General features: G+C 49.3%; 3 protein-coding genes and 1 non-coding gene across 4 annotated transcripts; 1 reads left to right on the top strand and 3 right to left on the bottom strand.

Annotated features, from left to right (window-relative positions):
- The first annotated feature begins 3879 nt into the window (after nucleotides 1-3879).
- Nucleotides 3880-7390, top strand: SMAC4_06581 (uncharacterized protein). Its single transcript, XM_003345980.2, has 2 exons — nucleotides 3880-5242; nucleotides 5476-7390. The coding sequence occupies exons 1-2, from the start codon at nucleotides 4512-4514 to the stop codon at nucleotides 5597-5599; spliced, it is 855 nt and encodes a 284-aa protein (XP_003346028.1). The 5' UTR covers nucleotides 3880-4511; the 3' UTR covers nucleotides 5600-7390.
- Nucleotides 7391-9663: 2273 nt separating this feature from the next.
- SMAC4_13232 lies at nucleotides 9664-9759 on the bottom strand. Its single transcript has 2 exons — nucleotides 9722-9759; nucleotides 9664-9699 (listed from the first exon to the last, which is right to left on the bottom strand). It is a non-coding gene; the product is annotated as a tRNA-Ile (tRNA).
- A 31-nt stretch (nucleotides 9760-9790) lies between these two features.
- On the bottom strand, nucleotides 9791-12537 carry SMAC4_06580 (uncharacterized protein). Its single transcript, XM_066090477.1, has 6 exons — nucleotides 12441-12537; nucleotides 11967-12377; nucleotides 11396-11898; nucleotides 10814-11328; nucleotides 10492-10745; nucleotides 9791-10436 (listed from the first exon to the last, which is right to left on the bottom strand). The coding sequence occupies exons 2-6, from the start codon at nucleotides 12340-12342 to the stop codon at nucleotides 9997-9999; spliced, it is 2088 nt and encodes a 695-aa protein (XP_065946082.1). The 5' UTR covers nucleotides 12343-12377; nucleotides 12441-12537; the 3' UTR covers nucleotides 9791-9996.
- A 3114-nt stretch (nucleotides 12538-15651) lies between these two features.
- On the bottom strand, nucleotides 15652-16698 carry SMAC4_06579 (uncharacterized protein; the record flags this gene model as incomplete). The annotated part of the gene is made up of 3 exons (XM_066090476.1): nucleotides 15652-16438; nucleotides 16499-16581; nucleotides 16666-16698. The coding sequence occupies 3 exons, from the start codon at nucleotides 16696-16698 to the stop codon at nucleotides 16252-16254; spliced, it is 303 nt and encodes a 100-aa protein (XP_065946081.1). The 3' UTR covers nucleotides 15652-16251.
- Between the last annotated feature and the right edge of the window lie 3126 nt (nucleotides 16699-19824).

Genomic DNA, 19824 nt, shown 5'->3' with positions numbered 1-19824 from the left:
GCGTGCGCCTTCCTGATCCGTTGGTCCTGTAGGGTAACACGGCCTTGCCCGTTTGGGTCTGTTGTGCTACCAGTGCTGTAGTTGGCTCGTGTGTCCTCATAAGTTCGTAACATTACTTGCTTGCTTAAGAAGTTACTAAGGAGAGAAGAGGTCTTTATATACACGAATGTTAAGTATCTAGAAGCTTCCAGAGTTGTCACGGCGACGCATTTCACCACTACGCTATAACGTTCCATGTTTCCGCAAAAGGATGCAAGTAACCGAAGCTGGCAATTCGGTTGCTTAAGTGGTCTTATATAGTTACAACAGATGCTCAGTCCGTCACAAGAGTGTAGAAGCTTCTGTAAGTTGATAGGAGTGCTTGTAGGAGCACTATACTATGAAAGAAATGAACTGAATCTATGAGCTTCTGGTACATTCTATGACGACAAATTAGTCTAGAAAGAATGCTGAACAAGTTAGATAATCCCAGAATACAGTGGCAAAACCTTTGTATTCTAGCACGTTCTGTAGAGGCTGAGTGGACTAATTCCGTAGAAGGAATAGTTCAATTAGCTTTCTATACTACAAGGTAGTACAAAGCAGTTACAAGGCACAGTACTAGCCACACGTTAACATAATCTAACGTATAATCATCCTAACAATATTAAATAACCTCTCAACCGTAGGAGTAACAATCTCCTTATACTTACAACGGAACTATTGTTAATAAATACTATTACTAATAAATTCTCTACAATAAAATTGTAATTGTAAATATTATATATTGCTTTAATAAACTATTAACTGCCGCATCTTCTTTACAATACAACTTTTATTTGATATTTGCAATCTATATACTGCAAAACTATATTTCAAATACCTTAATTATAAACCGTATAAACTCCGCTGTACATATAGCAATAATTAATCTGAATAACTTCTTTTATTCTTGTTCTTATAATCTTTAAGTAATTATATAAAAGAACTATAAAGCTTTATTATATATAATAGTCTTATAAAGTATTAAAAGCAACAATCTTATTATTGTACCCAAATAATACAAATAATAATAGTAGCAATAACCTCAGCAGTAAAGGAATTAGAAACTTCATAAGTATTAAGAACTTTTATCTATTAATACGCTTACTAAAAAATTATAATAACTATATTTTGTTACAATCGCAACTATAGCGGCTACTAATTAATAGCGTTATAAATTAAAAAACCGTAACTATAGCGCTGTTAGAAATAACTATTCGAATTAAAATTAATAGTATTTCTATAGAGATTTCTAATTAAATACCGTTAACAATAATTTCTATAATTGGGTAGGAATCTAACTTACCTCAACTACACAAAGCACACGGTCGTAAAATCTTAAAGCGGAATAGTAATACAACAAACTCAACGATACTATATAGAATAATAATAAAAATTATAAAATAATCAATTAAAACAATTGCATAACGGTAAGTAAAGTCTCGCAATAATTTCATTCAATTGCGTAACATAATTAATAATTGCTAACAGACTACGTAATAGTGACGAAGTTAGGCAGCGATGCACACAATAGGCAATAGCGCAGCTAGCTGGGCGCCCGGCTTACTCAGCTGTAAAAGTGAGCCAACTCTACATGCGCAAAAATTTTATTCTACGTGCCCATGATTAGCATTCGTTCTATTGTTGACTAATTTTTTTGTTAACTTTTTTGGGGTATTCATCTTTAGAATTAGTTTTGTTGAACTAATATGTGATGTTGTCGGACACTCTTCTGTTCTCGTTTAATTTCTCTTTTTTCCTTTTCTTTTTTTTGCATCTTCCCGTTTTCTTGGTCATGTTTCCCTCCATCGGGGGTTTTTGTTCAGTTGGCTCGGGCGATTTTTCCTGAACAGGAAGATTATCCACACTTTCACTGTGTGGAATTTACATATGGAGTTTTCGGCTCAAGATCTCTGTCCGGCTACAGTGTACATAGCATTACATGATTGAATTCCATACAGTTTATTTTTCGATCTGCCAAAGTACATACCATACGCATTGCTTACCCGGTTTAGTGCCCGTTTGGAAAGCTTAGCTTGATCACCATATCAAACACACCCCCTCCCCAGTCTCTCCTTCTCCGCAGACTATCTTGTGTTCATCCTCTCACAAGAAGAGAAAGCGAAAGGGTTTGTCTGATTTACCTAAGTGATATGGAGTATAGTCTCTAGTGGCTCTAGCTGATCCCTGCTCAACTTCAAACAAACTCCAACTTCGGCTCTGGAGAATCTGGGATCTTGGAACTAGTCCTATAATTCGACTGATTGCATTCGATACAGTCTGGGATTTCCATGTTTGTCTATCGATGTTCGATTGGGGGGAGGTGGAGTTGTCCGTTTCTGAAGCAAAAGGACAGGGAAAAGTCTCCGATGGACGGAAACGAAAAGGACAAAACAAAAGAAAAAAAGACAAGAGATTGGTAAATGTTAGTCTCCGGGTTTTGCTGCTTTGCCGCAATATCGAACTGATGATCCCTGGTTGCAAGAGAGCTTCCAATGTGAACAGAAGAGAAGTTGTTTTGTTCCTTGCTTTTGCCAGGTCTCGGCAGTTGTATGAAAAGGAATAAGCAGGAGATGATGACAGTCTCAACAAGTAACTCTCACATGCATCCGTCATTGTTCTTGTGTCGTCGTCCTGTCAACCGCCGCGGCACCCACTGATTATACACTACCGTACACATACTTACGTTATGCATAAAGTAGTATGTGTAGACTCCAGATGGCATCCACACCACCTAGCTAACCTACCGGTCATGCCTTACATAGCCGTTGATGCATCTGTATGTGAAATTGTGCATAGCTACTGCAGTACTTGCATTACGCATACCTATTGTACATGAGCAATTGAGACTCGCAGTTGGCGCAAGGCGGCCCGTTCGGTGATCTACAGTGCAGTGGTGGGCGATGAGATTCGGAATCTTGACCACCGGTCGACCCTTGAGCCTCCTCTTCTCACCATGTATGTATTACTTTCGCTTGGCTAGGCGAGCTGGGGTGGTGTGTGAATGTGATGGGTACACGGTCCTTGGAGGGGATTTCACAATGTAGCGAGAGTCTAGTGTTAGAGGTAGGGTCATTTGAGGATGGGAAAGGTGGATGATGTGATGACATTGACGGCGGATGATTTGTGAGGAGGCTGGGGACATGGTAACCCGCGCTACAGTACCTGTCCGGAGATACTCACAAGTACCTACATAGCAATAACTAGCAAGCAAGCAACAATTGGCAGCCTCCTCTTTTCTTGTTCTGTTGTCGAGGCCTTTTTTTCTTTTCTTTTTGTGTGTTTTGTGGTGGATCATACCGTGTCTCGGGAAGGGACGTCGAGAAAAGGGTCCTTCCTAGCCGAAGCCGAGAAGAAGAAAGGGGAAGGAAGAGCCGAATTCAAGAGAGTTTATCACGAGAGCAGACCTTACTGTTTCTCACGAAGCGAGAGAGCTGGCCAGCAAGAGAAAGAAGTAGGTAGTGTACGCCAACGCCGCCGCCTCCTTCCACACTGATTATTTTCGTTGCCTCCGTGTTCAAGCACCCCTTCTCGAGCCACTCACTCCTGCCGGGGCTGGGTATTGTTGATTGCCTGCTGTTTTCGTGGTTTTGTGTCACCCTTGTCAGGCTGATGTGATTCGGTACCAGTCCCTGCTTTGTTTGTGCGCCTTTCCCGGCCAGCCGACCTGAGTCCACGGCGGCGGCGCAGTTGCGCGGCTCAGAAAACAGTCTCGCTCTTGATAGCAAACAGCACCTTGAAGGGGGGGTCGGGGGGTCAACTTGAAAGAAGAGGGATGTGATGGCGTGGGAGGCTGACAAGAACAGGCGCGGGTTTGTTGGTGTCGTTGTATCCAAAGCTGACAACAACTCTGCCTAAAGGGACAAAATAAATGAGGTCTAACAGGAAATCAATATGGGGACGTATTCGATGCCTCGAGTGTGTGTAATGCTCCAAGTTCAATGGGCTCCAGGGCAACAGGCGATGTTTGTTGTACGTCCAAAGTTTGAGGCACCCGGCAGGCATGAAGGATGCCAGCCGGACATGTGAAGCGGGATGTTATGTCAGACAGAGCCTCTGTTAGCGCATAACCGCAAAGCCTATACAATTCAGGGCTTCTCAATAACAGGCCTCAGGAACAAAGCAACCGCTGAAACAAAGCACACTTCAGCGCGACTCACATGACCTCGCGAGCGCAGGTTTGATGATGGAGACGCGGCAATGGAGTGGGAATCTTTTGTAAAGACGTGTTCCAGGTTTGGCGTGTTGACCAAACACTCAAATTCCATTCCATCAGTTGCAATGTTCAACCAACCTGCCGTGCCCCTTTACTCCAGTTTTGATCTGCCAGTGGCTATTGTTTGACCAGCATATTCAATTTGTGATCCCGACAACGCCACGACCGCCTACTGGACCGCTCTAATAAATCGGTTGACGTCGTGACAGCCTGGAACCTAAGGCGCCCTTACGACCAACGAGTGCAAAGCAAACAAACAATCTACGCCCGTGCCATGGCTCCTCCTGTCCATCTCAAGCAGCCGCCACCGGCAGAGCCAGTTCATTCTGGACGCGCCTTCGACCCGTGGAATTCGGTAGCGGCCGGTCATCAGCGAGCCGAGACTCGGGTGCCAACCGGGTGGCGTGAATCTCGTGCCAGGAAACTGCAGAATCAGTTTCGCGCCGGTCCTTCCGGTGGCGACCGGATGTTGGACTCTGTTGGGGCTGGCGCCCAAGATTTCGACGAGAAGCGTGGCGTCTTAATTTCAAAGGAGGTACGAGCTCGCGCACTGAACAGCGTTGCCGATATGCTACGGAACCCTGGCACCATGGCCACGGCCTCACAAGCAAGTTCGCAGTCACATGCTTGTCTACCAGAAGAGAAAGGGCTGCAGAAAGGAGCAGAGTATGTTCAAGACGATGATACCCGGGGGCTGGGAGACGCTCAACAAGGACAGAAGAACGAGGAAGGCCAAAGCACCAGCAGGAAAATCTTTGATGGGTTGAATATCTACGTGAACGGCAGCACTCATCCTCTGATATCTGATCATAAACTGAAGCAAGTCCTCGCCGAGAATGGTGCTCGTACGTCAATCCATCTCGGTCGTCGCCAAGTCACACACGTCATCCTAGGCAAACCGTCCGGTCGAAATACCGGCGCCGGTGGTGGACTCGCCGGCGGGAAACTGGAGAAAGAGATCCGTAGAGTCAGCGGTTATGGCGTCAAGTATGTCGGTGTTGAATGGTAAGTCCCCCCTCTTTTCCCCAGCAACAAGCTGGGCATAGGACATTGCGTATACTGTGCTACTACCTCTTCCCCTTCCATGTTTTCGTCCTTCCTGGGACTCCGTAAAGTCTCTTCCTAAACCAAAACGTTCATTCACCCACCCCCTCTCCGTTGTCTGGACCTGCGGTGTATGAGGCACTGCTTGACGGATACTGTGCTTGTGCTAACGCTGTCCTCTCCTTTCCGACCAGGGTTCTGGAGAGCATCAAGGCAGGCAAGCGGCTGCCCGAGGCGAGGTTCGCTAACCTCAAGATCGCGGCAAAGGGGCAGCACAGCGTTCTCTCCGCCTTCTCAAAGAACAAGCCGCCAGCATGATATCAGATGGACCTACTAGGACGCATTCCGACCATGAGAGGGAGGATAATGCCAGACGAAAAGGCGCCGTTAAGGACAGACACGGGAGCCTACATGGTGTGTTGTATGGCGACCGCTGCCTCGACTATCTTGGTCCTTCTTTTTCCTTGTCATGTCCAAGGTTCCGGGTTACTATGCTTTCCCGACCTCACGCCTCGCTTGCGTTAGCTGGGTGAAGCAGAGTAACCTTGGAGAGGAGGGGGGGGGAGGAAAGTGATGTGTACGAGAGGCAGTGGCACGCACGCCTTCCATCCCTAGCACGATGATGACACGACACGACAGCTTACAATCCAGCGGAACGAAGCAAAAGGACCACATACTAGCATGGCAATGTATTACCGCACCACGATCAACGATAGAGATACAACAGAGAGAACAGCACGACACACGACACTTTGCCGGGATGAGGAGTTTTGTGCCGTACGGCGTTTGGGGAAGGTAGGGTCTGAGTCTAGGCCAGACGAGGCACGGTTCGTCACGATGACAACGAAAGCCCACCAGGTATTCGAAAACCATGCGGTCCTATCCCATCCGTATACCATCATTAAGTTCGGGTGTGTCTACTGCCTATCATTTTTTGAACCTCAAAGCAGTCTCTGGTTGCCCTTTCCTTCCTTTCTTTCCGACGCTTGGTGTGTCTGTTCGCCACTACGAGAACTTTTTACTGCTCCTCATGTTACCCCATCTGTTTATCTGCTTTCACCGCATATGAGCAACAGTCTCTATTCCCTCCCTCTACCGCTCGCTGTCTTCTTGGCTGCATCAGAGGTATGGTTGGACAATGGGTGCGTATCAGGTTCCAGGCGAACGCTGAAAGGCGGCATCGGCGGCGCGCCGTAACCAAAGGTGCCTCTCCCCCTGGTTTTCTGTTGTCCCGGGTCGGTCAGCATGCATACAATGAGGCAACGGACAGATAGGACAAGGGACAAGGGGTGAATGAGGATGAGCGGTGGTGGTCGTGGTGGTGCTGAATGGGCATGGGCGGGGGTGTTGGTGGTCAATCGATCTCTTTTGGGGAGGTTGTTTGCTCCAACGAAAAACAAAAAGCTGCACGATATATTAACCTGCAGCACGTACGTGGTCGACCCGTCTCGCCTGCTTTGGTTGCTTGGTTACGACTCTTGGTTTTCGTCAAGGGTAGCAAGGGGGTGCAAGTTATTTGTTTTTTTAAGAGGGGAATTCAGGAGTTCTGGATGGATGGGACCAGCCGAAGCTGACTAGGGTTGGATTATGAATATCGCTATACTATGTACACAACAACAATTTGCTGTGTGTGGGGGGGATTGAATGGATATGGATGGATGTCGTTAAGGAGAAGCTATAGTGCGTGGCGTCACACCGTTACTCTCTTTTTCTCGTGATGGACGGGTTATCGCATGCTAGTGTTGTCGTCGTTGCCGTTGCCTTTCTCTTCATTCCCCTCCCTCATACACGCTCTGTCTCTCTCTCTCTCTGTTGCCTTTGCCTCCGCCCAAGTCTTCTCTCTCCCTTTGTTTCCGTGCCTCCCTCACGCTCGTTCCCACCCCGATCTTCCCTCCCCTCCCCCTTCTTGCATAGCATGGCATGGCATTGCATCGCATGGCATGACATGGCATGATGTCAAACTAGGATCACCTTGGATGGAGACTGACACAACACAGACAACAGATCGTTTGGATTCCTTCTTTGCAAATCGTTGGTTCTGCGGTGCCTGTCATGCCACGGATGGATACCTACAGCGCTTCACATAACGTACACGCACATGTTTTCTATATAGGTAGTCGTAGGTAAAGCTAGGGTAGGGTAAGCTTGGTTACCGAAGGGAGCTGCTCAATAGGGAGTTGACGCTTTTGCATTGTCGGATATCTGCGTTGCGCTTCCCTCTTTCTGAAGTCTGGACCACCGATAAAATATGGGCAGATGGGCTGAGCCGTCAAGGCCGGATGGCCGGTGGTGGAACGTATCTACGCTAGTAGTAACCTAGACCGTCTCAACCGGATAAAATGTCCCTTCTTTGAATATTTCGGCACAATATTAGAGGACAGCCGACGAATGTATTTGTTTATGGCTGGTATCTCTTCTGATTTCGTTGGTTTCTGTTGGCTAGGGTCTGGATTGGATCCTGGGGCATCGGGAGGCCGTTTCTGCCGCTTGCTAGGTTATGACTGCCTCCAAAATCAGGAAACTAAAATCATCACTGGAAGGCTCCATGAGCATTGCAAGTTGACTTCCTCCTTACATTTCGATCCATGTTGGCCTAGCCAACTAACCGACTTGGTTCTTGGTCTTGCGTTGTCAGTCCTGTGAGACCTCATGGTCCAACGCCGAAAACCAGGTGTGGTGAGAACTGCTCTGTACTAATATCTACCAGACATTTGACATTTAAAATGTATTAGTTGCTTGTTCTCCTTCCTCGCAAAATTGATACTCGTGTGCCAAATCCCGCGAGATAGCTTCACTGTCGTCATAAGTGAACAGAGCTGGCATTTATGTCTCATATAACTCTTACTCAACCACTCAAACTTGTTCAGACAGTACACTACTCATATGTCACTGAACCACATACCATGTTTACTTTGAGACTTCAAAAGCTTTGATTTAAACAGAGGTGGTATGAATCCACAACTGTTAAAAACGCGCTTCGAAACAGATCCTTTAGACGACCGAAAACTAAAGAGATAAGAGAATGCCTGCCTATAGTCCAATATGGTGTTTTGTTTCTGGTTTTTTTTTTCTTTTTTTGTTAGCTCGAGACCTTGGATCAGCCTTTTTAGGCGTTTTGATATGTACCTAATTTGTTTTGTTCTATGACCAAGGCGTAATCATGCCTTGAATATACCATTTCGGAGTTTCAATATACAATTTGAATGTTACTAATGCCTTTTCGGTCGTACTTAGTCATTAAATCTTGTCCTTCTGGGGTATAAAACAGTTTGGGATGGATCTTGTCCAGTCTGATAGGAGAACCAAGCTAACAAATAAACCAGCATTGGAGTGAACATGTTTTTACTACAACCAGCAAGGAAGCACTGACAAGAGGAGTAAAGAGCAAAGCGAAACCGGAACTGACAAAGCATGGACTGACTAACTAACTAACCAACCAACTAGCTGGCTGGCTGGCTGACTGTATGTATGTAAGTGAACACAACTGAAATCGAACAGTTACACAACATAATCGTTCTCAATCTATTTCTTCCCCCCCCCTTCCCCCTTCGTAGTCCCATAGTCCCGTAGTCCCGTAGTGGCCGCTTCCGCTTCACTTGAGTACACGCTATTCGTTGTCTCAACAATACATCCACATACCGTACACATTATACACATCAAAAATTACCTTGTATCAATCAGTTCTCGCCTGACCTGACCTGACCTGACCTGGCCTGACCTGGCCTGACCTGACCTGACCTGACCTGAACTGACCTGATATGACCTGATCCGCCTAGTATTCAGTCAGCTAAGGTACATGGTAGTTGATAGGGTCCGGTACCCTCCGATCCAGGCAATCTTCCAAACCCCCCTTCTTTCCCCTTCTACCTACCAAGCACCAACCAACTAACCCGTGCAGTGCCATGGACCTTCTCAAATCTCCAAACATTCTCCCGTCCAACCCATACATGGAGCCACAACTCTCTTGTGTGGTGGTTGGTGTCACAAAGCCCCGTCCCCCCTCCAACGTTCAACGAGCGAACGAACGGCCTTGGTTGGGCCGCCGCTGGTTTCGTCCACCTCGTATTTGAAGTATATCCTTGGACTCTATCTTGTTGGACTTGGGGAACAAGAGTCTGGAACCTGGTAGAGTTGGTGTTGGCTACGGGCCCGGACCCGGCATCGGGACCGCGCAACCAACCAGTCCAGTTGAGTGACAATTCGAACTGCGAGGTACGGCGGATGAAGACTCAATCAATGTCGGAACCGGTGGCAAGGTGTTTGTTTTGAATAAGATGAACAAAATCATCAAAAAGTGCAAAAGAGAAGATAAGTGACATAGTCTCTGTCTGTTCATTTTGGCATGGTGGTGGAAGAAAAGAAAAAAAAAGTAAGAAAAGATATGCCCAATAACAGGATTGAACTGTTGACCTTCGCATGGACTTGATATCAGAAAACTGATATTAGTACGACGCTCTAACCAGCTGAGCTAATCGGGCTGCTGATTGTTATAGATATATGTGGGTATGAAGAATTATATTGCAATATCTGTTGGTGGTGTGGGGCTGTCAGAACAGGATAACCTTGTGTCGGGTGCGCCTTGTCTGGACCACCGACTATGGCTTCCATCCATCTCGCTGCTCTTCTTTTCTTTTCCAGAATAAAACCATTGTCATTCGAAGATTGAGGAAAGAACGATGGCCAAGAAGCAAATACAACTTTGATGCATGTACTTCTCAGAGCTTCGCCCTAGCCTCGATAGCTGCATGCAACCCGCCCTTCTCATGCCAATACTCCCTAACCTTCTCTCTCGCCACATCCACCACGCTCGGATCCTCCACTGTCGAGGGGATGTTGACCTGCTTATCGAACTCGTCATGGACCGCGTTTTCCAGCAGCTCGCGCAAGACTCTCCTCAAAGTCTTGCCCGAGCGCGTCTTGGGGATCATGCCCTTGCCCCGAATCATCCCGCCCAGCGAGGCGATGGCGCCAACCTGGGTGCGGACAAGCTTTTGGATTTCCTGGAACAGCTGCTCATCGGACTTGGCGTTATCACCGCCTCCGTCCGAGGTGCTGACGAAGGCGAAGGGGAGCTGACCCTTGAGGGCGTCGGGGATGCTAACTACGCATGCTTCGGTGACGAGGGGGTGGCTGGTGACTGCTTGCTCGAGCGTGCCTAATGGGGTGAGTTAGAGACCGAGAATGCATAAGAGGGTGTAATGCAAACTTGCCTGTGCTAAGACGATGAGCGGCAACGTTGATAATGTCATCAGTCCGCGCCATGATGTGAATGTAGCCCTTTTCATCAATGTAGCCGGCATCGCCAGTGTCTACCCACTTGCCATTGAAGCGCAGCATGTAGCTCTTCCAGAATCGTTCTTCATCCTCCCAAAGAGTCCGAAACGCAGTAGGTGCCAATGGCAGGCTTAGAACAATGTTTCCCATGTTTCCCCTGGGGACCTCGTTCCCTTCGTCATCCACAACTCTGGTTATTACGGTTCAACGTTAGTTACCCATGCATCTAACGGAACGGGAATAGCGTATGATAAATACCTGACATCAAACCCAGGCATGGCCTTTCCAGCGCTCCCAGGCTTAATAGCGAGTGGCGGATGATCCTTCACATTCGTAGTCCTGTTCTTGCCTGCGTGCGGAACCAACGCAACACCCGAGATCGGCGAGCCGGACTCTGACGACCACCAGTTATCAACGACTTGGGAGCCTGCCGCGCCATATCGCTTGAGCAGGTCCTGGTACATGGTGATGATAGCTGGCTCGGACCGTTCTCCAGCAAGAAAGAGGGCTTTGAGGCTCTTGAGCCCACCCCGTTTGCCAACCTCGGTGATAAAGACGTTGTCAGGGTCTTCCTTTCGGATGGCTCGGAGTGCCGTTGGTGCGGTAAACATGGTGTTGATCTTGTATTCCTCGGCTAGTCTCCAGAAGGCTGAGACATCAGGTGTCCCGACTGGCTTGCCTTCATAGAGAACCGTGGCAGCGCCAGTAAGAAGAGGACCATAGAGTGTGTAGCTGTGGGAGACTACCCAGCCTATGTCACTGAAACAGCCCATCTTGTTCCGGATTTGTTAGCACAGTTCACCTATAAAGCCTTGAGCAGTGAACAAGAGGCTGACTTACCACGTCACCCGGTCCATGTATGCCGAACAAATATGAAATGGACATATGTAGCCCTACAGCATGACCGCCGCTATCGCGCACAACACCTTTAGGCAGACCTGTGGTTCCACTGGTGTAGATGATATAGATGGGATCAGCCGACCTCACAGGCACACATTCGGCCTTGACGTTTCTCGCCCGGGCGCTCTTAACCAGCTTCTGCCAATCCCGCTCGCCTTCAGTCTTCTTGATCGGGCGCCACACTAGCTGCTCACGCTGCCAGATAATGGTCTTGGGTGGTTTGAAGGATGAGATGCTAATAGCTTCTTCAATATAGGCGCGGTAGCTGACAGGCCCTTTGCTACCTTCGATACCACAAGAAGCGGTCAAGATGGCGACGGGACGTGAAGCTTCGATGCGTTGAGCTAGAGCGGTAGAAGCAAAGCCACCGAAGACAACAGCGTGGATGGCACCTAAACGGTTAACGGCGAGGATACCAATCAAAGCGGCGGGCACCATCGGCACTGTTTAGACGAGGTTGTCAGTATGAAGCTTAGTGAACAACCATGAAAGCTGTAGATAGGCAACAGACTGTAAACGAGAACAACATCCCCCTTCTTGACGCCCTCCTCCCGCAGAACCCCGGCAAACGTCTCGACCTCGTTAAGGAGCTGCTTGTAGGTCAAGCGCTGCTTGGTGTTCGTGACTGGACTGTCATAGAGGATGGCGGGCTGATCTCCACGTCCGGCTAAGACATGACGGTCAATGCAGTTGTAGCAGGTAGATAACTCGCCATCGGGAAACCATTCCCAATGGTTGTGAGAGGTACCTGATTTCAGATTCTTAGTCGTACGCTTCAGGACCGCAGAAGGCTTCTTGTGCCAGTGAAGCTGTTCAGCTTGATGACCCCAGAAGGTCTCGGAATCGGTGAGGGAGAGATGCTGGGCCTCATCTTGAGGGTGAGCCATTATGTCTAGTGATTCGTGATGGGTTATACTTTCATCTATGGACTGTTAGCTGACAAAGATTCACAAGGGGGCGTGCTGTTGCTTGAGGACACGCTTACAAGAGACTAGAGTACAGTGAAGTCAACGACAAGGCCCGGAGATATATCAGAGATTGGGATACGTGGGTGAAAGACAAAGAACACAGAGAAGAGGGAGTATCTCAGTGACAGGACTGGTTAGGTATATATAGGAGGGGGAGGTCAGGGAGGAGACAAGCAAACAAGTGATATGAGATCCGTGGCCTCCAACCCCATTGCCAACAGGATCGTCAGCCTCGGAGTTCTTGGTCTTGGAGAACTGGTGGAGAGGAGGTCTTCGGCGGTCTTCCAATTCGATCTTGGCCTAGATTCGAGATGACAGACGTGCTCGTGGCATGTGTCGTCGGCGTGCCAAGTGGGTATTTCCCCGCATTCCCGCATGCTCCTACCCCAAAGGTCCGTCTGGGGGATCGACGCGGGGAAGGCCCTAAGGGAGGACCTGCTAACGCCATCTCTGGTTTGGGACTTGGAGGTAGCCGAAGCGATGATGTGAATGGGCAGAATGTCCCGAGCACTCGTGGTCATGTCGGAGACATGGAGAGTTCTTTTGGGCGTTTGAAGCCATCCTGGGTTTCGGTATCCGGAGGACCGTCCGGGCATTATCATACTAGCCCGCAGCGGGTTAGGGCTATAGAAAGGGATCGGGTGAATGGCTGCCGGCCGTGTTGTTGTTTTGGGTCAAGTGGTTGAAAGGCATGGTGTACCGCTTTTCCAGGTATGGTTCAGGAAGACTAGACGGTACTGGATCGGTTGAGGAATCCGATTCATGATCTCATGGGGGTCTGCCCACAACCACCACTAGGTGGCTTTCTCTACAGGGGAAACCGAAGTAACAGAAGATATTATCGCTCCCTAGCTAAGAATAGGTAACCCATCTGCACATGATAAATAGAAGAAACTGGTAGAGTCTGCCCATGATAGTAGCCGAGAAATTCAACGAGAGCTAGCCATAGCAGCGGGATGCCTTTTGGCTCAGCAACAGGGATAGGCCAGCTGAAGCCATATATTCATGCATGATGAAAAAGGCTATATGACCCAGCGAGAAGCAGGAGTGGATGGACCCGTCCCGGACTCTTGGTAGCCCGCCCGAAACACCGGGGTCGGATCACGGCTTCATCCACGTGGGCCGGATCGGCGCGGCACATGTGGGGCCCTCTCAGCCTTAAATGTCCCGTCTTCCAGATTGTCTTCCAAGATTCAGGTTGAGCAGTTGCTGCTTGTTTTAAAAGCTACCTCCCTGGTCTGGGATTCCTTGGGAGAGGAGGCTCTGGACATCAACCAGAGGTTGAGGTATGTACTCAGCAACAGCGCGAATGGCTTCTTGTAGATCTAAATCCACCGCGGTGTTCCTTTCAATATCCGACCTTCCTTCTGAGACGGAGAAGCTTAGTCACTTGACTTCCAAACCATATCTGTAATCGAACACCTGCCCAATATGGCTGGATGATCGTTGTCAGTTGGAGCGGCTGTCAAAACGAAGCTTGCCAACTGACGGAATCAAAGGATCAGTAACCAGCAACGAATCCTATGGTGCGAGGGGCACCCTTCAAGTCTCTGCCAGCTTGCTGTCATCAAATGAGACAGATTCACTGAGATATCGGACAAAAGATCCAAGAACAAGCGTGACGGGAAAAAAATGACTTTGTAGAAGTCATCAACACTCCTCAGCAGGCCATCAGAAACATGTTCATAGTGACGCGGAAATTTCACTCCGGTCAGCCGCCGCTTCGAGACTTGGAACGGGTATATCCTGAGTTATCACAGATAGTCCGTCAGGTATTCCGGACTGAATTAGTATATTTTCATAATGGATTTGAGAGTGGGTAGATGATCACTACCATGCTAGACTGGCTGGCTTGGCTGGTAATCACCGCGTAGCCATTACTCGAACCCGTCTTATGGCTGGGCACAGATGAATGAGGTTACCGCTGATGTCTTGCCGCCGCAGATGTCTCACAAAGTGATGAAGAAAACCGTACTATTATGATTTCAAAATCTTTTCCTCCGCTTCTTGGTGATAATTTGGTGATGTATAAACTCCAACCGAGTGACATCGTCGTCACTCCGTTGATGGTGTCTTGGTGATGGTTTCCTGTCGGGTTTGGTAAACGGCCTTTATCATCCTTACTTATCGTACACTACACACAGTGACTGCCCCCACTTCCCAGTCTGCACGGTGTAATCTCGCTTGTGCCTGCCCAGGTAATTACCACTGTTACCTTACTTTTCACACTCGGTGTGCAGAACGTAAGATACTGCAGTGGTCCGTGATGAACCTTCCTAATCGGACCAATAGGGGATGATGCTAGAGGCGCGTACCTTGCATAAAATGTTGCATTGAGAAGCGGGCCTGGCCGACCTTCCTTTGTGCCTGTTATGTGTGCAGCCACGTCACCATCGAAAATGGCGGAAGTGACGGTGATGAGTTTGGACCGACTTCATAAGTGAACGTGCTTTTTGATGTTTATTGAAATTTTGGTGAGGGCGTAAAGTGGTGAGATTGATGAAATGTGACTCCGTGTTCATGAGGTTCGGTCTGTATCCTCATGTTTTGCAACTATTTCCGTTCGTGTCTGTCAAAATCATTGATTGTGATCGTTTCTTTGGAAAAAGTCAGCTTCTTGGCTGCTGAGATACCGCCTTTGGCCAGCGCAACTGCCGAACAACCTTTTGGAAAAAAGGTGCAAAAGGTGCAGAAAGGCGGTCGGTCGGTCGGTCGGTTGGTCATCTAGAGAGGCCATCGCGATAACGGCTGCCCGGTTCCACTATGTAGTCGGGCCTCCACCCTCATCAGGAACTAATCGCATGCTGACCACCATGCTTCTGCTCCGTCGTCATCGTCTTTTTTCGGCGAGGTTGGCTCACCCGTTTTGATACCTATCAGAACACCATTTTTGTCCATGGCGAGATCAGCGCTTTTGTGATAGCGCTGGTGTGGACCCTGCCGTGGTGGACTTGGTTGCCAATGCATGCCACCTTGGAAGTCGGACCGTTGAGCCTTTTTGTTTGGGGGCTGACAAGGGGGTGACAGAATTAAGGGTACACCAATCACCAAAAACCACCACCAAAGAGAAGGTATAATGTACACCTAATTCTTTCACACCCTTGGCTGATTCGAGCGCTTTGGGTGTTTGCCAGGCGGAAGATCGTCAGCGGGATGGTCGCCAAAGCAACTCAATCCACTGCGCTTCCAGGCATTCGTGAGCAGTTTTTCAGCGATCATAAGGTGCATTGGAGGTTTCAAGTTGGTTCAGGTAACTAGTAGATCTCATGTCACACGAAATGCATCTTGTTCAAAATGGAAAGAGTGTTGATATTATCTGCAATCGGAGAGAGAACCCACTGGACTCTCCATTGGAACACAATTCCACCAAGGGTAAGAAGGGTGCATGTGAGCCGTCGTTCAAAACTTTGTAAGGGGATACATGAGAAAACAACACCGCGGACCAAGCCATCTAATAAGGAATGCAAAAATGGTGGTAGAAGGGTTGAAAGTGTGTGCAAAGTCCCATGATTTCCCGAAAAAAAAAAAAGTCTTTAAGAAGTTCATACAAACACAAAATCCAAACAAAGTTGGGACTCTGCGTTCCCCGTTATCATTAGCCCTGGGTATCCTTTAAATAAATCTCTTCCTCCCTTCTCTAAATCCAGATCCATAATCTCATCCAACTCCACAGCCATTAGAGTTCTCCAAGCGCAACCCCCTTGGCGCCGCAACGTCATGCCGAAGCATGGCCGTTGGCGGGCAGTATTAGCTATTACCGATCAAGAGAATCGTGGGATCATGAGACGTGGAAGTCGAAACGCTTGGCTGTCACGTATGGACAGGAATTTAGAGGAGGATGGCAGCGAGACCGAGGACACCAGCGAGGCCGGCGCCGGAGAGGGCAGCAGCCTTGCCAGCACCAGCGGTGGGGACCTCGGAGGGGCTGACGGTGGGAGAGACGACAGCGGGGGCGCTGCCGGTGCCAACGACGCCGGAGGTGGGGGCAGGGACGGTGGAGTTGACGTAGCCGGTGCTGTGAAAAATGTTAGTTATTTCATGCTTAAGACCGGTCCCGTGAGGAAACGGGACGCACCAGCTGTGGCAGATCACTGACGAGGTGGTGATGATGGGCTTGGTGACAGTGCAAGGGCAGTCAGAGATGGTCAGGGTGGTGGCCTAGAGAAAGAAGGACGCGTTAGCAATGAGGTTCTCGTCCCAAGCGGATAGCAGACTGCGGAGAAAAGAGGTAGAAGGTGGGACAAAATCCGGGGCCGGGCCGGGACCAGGTTCCATGAGGCTCTGCTTCGTTGTTGCGGTATCACCGGGGACACCGGAACACAAGCGTTCCCTCACACAATCCAGGTCCAGGCTCTGGCTCTGGCTTCGGTTCCCGTCTTCCATCCCATCGTCCCCCCCCCCCCCCCCCGCGTCTCGGATCGGACCGTGTCGTACCTCAGTGACGGTGTAGGTGGTGCCGCCATAGCTGATCTCAGTGGGACCAGGGCAGTAGGTGGTGACGGCAGTGACGACCTCGGTGGTGTAGGTCACGTTGCTCCAGGCGTGGGCGCCAGCGGCAGCGGCAAGGACGGCGGCAGCAGAGAACTTCATTTTGGCTAATTTGTTGGCTGGGATTATGTACTCAGAGAAGGAGTTGTATGTTCGTCGTTGGGATTGAAAAGTTGAGGACGGCGAAGGTCGGCAGCTGAGATATTATAACGAATGGAACTGACTGAAAAGTCAAGGTGTGTGGAGTGAGCGTGGATGTGGGTGAGGGAGGAAAAGGGGAAATGGAGTCGCTTCGCGAGCGATCGTCTGTTATATACCATGGAAATTGGGGAGATTTCTCCATTAGTGGAGCGTCCCAGCGTCGCAAGGCCACAAAAGGCCCCTTGTCGACCCAAAACCACCTTGGGTGGTATCCATGTCGTATCCATCACCTTGCATCTCGTCGCTATTGCAGCATGGCGCTAGCCACCCTCACCACCGGGGATAATCAATCCTGACCCATCTTCTCGCCATTGCAATCGATCACTCGAATCACGGCGCCTCGTCAGCACACCTGGGCGTGCTGGGGGGTGTGGCCTTGGATCGCCTTGGACCGCCTTGGACCGCCTTGGACCTCGCCGACACGGGCTTGGACTGCCAGGAACTGCGTGGGAGTGCTTGGCCAGGGCTCGTTTGGAGCCCATCATGACAATGTCGACAGAGTGGGAAAGGAGAAGGGGTGGGTGGACCCCGTAAATGGGATGGTGGCAAGCGACCCAAGAGAGATTGGACCTCCCACTCTTCAACAAAGGGACTTGTTCCTGGCTGACATGTTTGACGGTGCCGACAGGGGAAGTTAATATTATTTCCTGCTGTCAGCGTCCCTTGTCACCGTCTCTTCTGTGCCTGAGCGTGCCTGTTGGTCTGCGTGCTGACAGGCTGGATTCTGCTGAGAGGGTGCAGCTGTCATCCTCCAATGTGGTGGTGGCTGTCTCTGCCATGTTCCTGTTGGTCTCGGTGGGTTGCAAGGCAATTATCACAGATATCCAGGAACAGGAAGTGATTGGATCGATAGCATGCCCTCATAGCCAAACCGTCATTTTCCAATCCAACCAGTTGCAAGCAGCAATCGGTTCGTTCATTTGGCCATTTGGAGTTCTTTCCCAGCGGCGGCCGATCTCGTACAACCGTTTTTCGCCCACCCTCCCTCATCCTCTTTTGCCTCTTTTCGTGATCATGGATGATGAATGCTGGGATGTGTCGTCTCGTTTTGGTGCGGTACCTGCAGCAGATGGTCAGACGGAAATGAAGCGTCCAGAGGGTGCGCGTGGGTGCGTCTTCGGTTGGTCGGAGCGAGCCATCCCCTTCTTCCGAAGGAATGATGTCCCCCGGCCTTTGCAGCAACTTTGCAGCAGGCCCAGCCAGGACACGAACCACCCGACAGTGCCAATTGCGCTCTCACAGCAGCCAGAACACCAAATCGGATCGCCAAAGAACGTCACCGTTGTTTGCACATCAACAATCGCTGTTTTGTTCTAACTATTTGTTTGATGAAAAATCACCTTCTATTGTGGGTAGGAATCATGGATGCTTTCGCCTTGCTTGGAACATTAATCATTGAAAAAAAAAAGTTTTTACATATGGACAGGAACCCACGACCAGAGGAAGTGTGACTCGGTATGGTGCAGTTGCTGGCTGTCCACGAATCTTTTCGGTGGTTCCTGGAAATTACTCCCTACAGTGCGCTCGATGGACTCTATTTCTGGAAGCCTTCCTGGAAAGGGGTTCCTCCGAAGCTCTGAGGCGATTGGACACGCCTGAATTTACCACTTGCAGGGTTAGCACTTTGACCTTTAACCGGCCGTGTTCTAGCCCAGTCGCATCTTCTTTCGAATCGAAGTTCCAGGTCTTTTCTCACCAAGCTCCTAGTCTCGAAGAGGTGGATGATGAAGATACCCGGTATGAAATGGATACATGTAGGTAGGTCGACGGACGGGTTGAATGAGAATGGACCATGAACCTCGACCTTCCCCATCGACGGATTTCTGGTGCCCACAACAAAAGCCTGTTCTGTTCCGGTTTCACGAGTGTCGTCGTGGACACTGGCGGTGACAGCAGCTCCCTGCACTTCATGAAAGAATCCTTAGAGAGGCACTGAATGGAGTTAACTGGAGTCCATCCCCATGGAGTGCAATCCACACTGGTGGACCTCTAATAATCTTATCACATGTTCCCACCAACCTCCATCATCTTTTGCGGGATTGCGGGTATGGAAGCCAGTTCCAGAGCCACACTCAGTCCGGTCTCGGGTACGAGGCCATCGGCAGCATGGCCAGAGAGAGAAAATGGCAATTTCCACAATCTCCAACTATTGTGTCGGCCCGCCTAGGAGGGCAGGAGGGCCCTTGTCGCATGAATTGGACTACAAAACCAAATACGCCTCAGTCATATTGCAAAGTCCCAACCATGGTTGTCTTTTCTGACAGAAGCCATTCATTATGTACATTGCCAGCGTGAGGCCGAGTGCCACACAAACCTCGGTTGCTCCTTTTTGAAAGCAAACAGCAAGCAAATGTCAACATTGGATGAACGACAGGCAACCATGGCAGGGTCCGAGACGCCCCTGTGTTAGTCGAATCTTTTTTTTCTTTTTTTTTTTCTTTTCCGAGTTGAGTCCCGGTGAATCGGTAGGCACTGCCGGGTCTTCAACTCCTCGGGGGGTGTTTCTCAACTTTCGTCTTTCTTTCCGATCCTGATGGCTTCAGGTTCTGTGGGAGCTCGCGCTGCGTACATTTGGCTATGGGAAACCAAATGATCGCTGGTTACATTTAGGGCTGATCCGGGCAGGCAAGATGCCTCTTCAAGCCCAAGTCTTTCTTCTGCCTTAAGCTAGGGTGCCGCAACTTGGGGATTTCAGAAGAGGTTCTGAATGGG

This window comes from Sordaria macrospora, chromosome 2 (genome assembly GCF_033870435.1).
Source record: "Sordaria macrospora chromosome 2, complete sequence".
NCBI classification, from domain to species: domain Eukaryota; kingdom Fungi; phylum Ascomycota; class Sordariomycetes; order Sordariales; family Sordariaceae; genus Sordaria; species Sordaria macrospora.
This window is presented reverse-complemented; position numbering and strand designations above follow the sequence as displayed.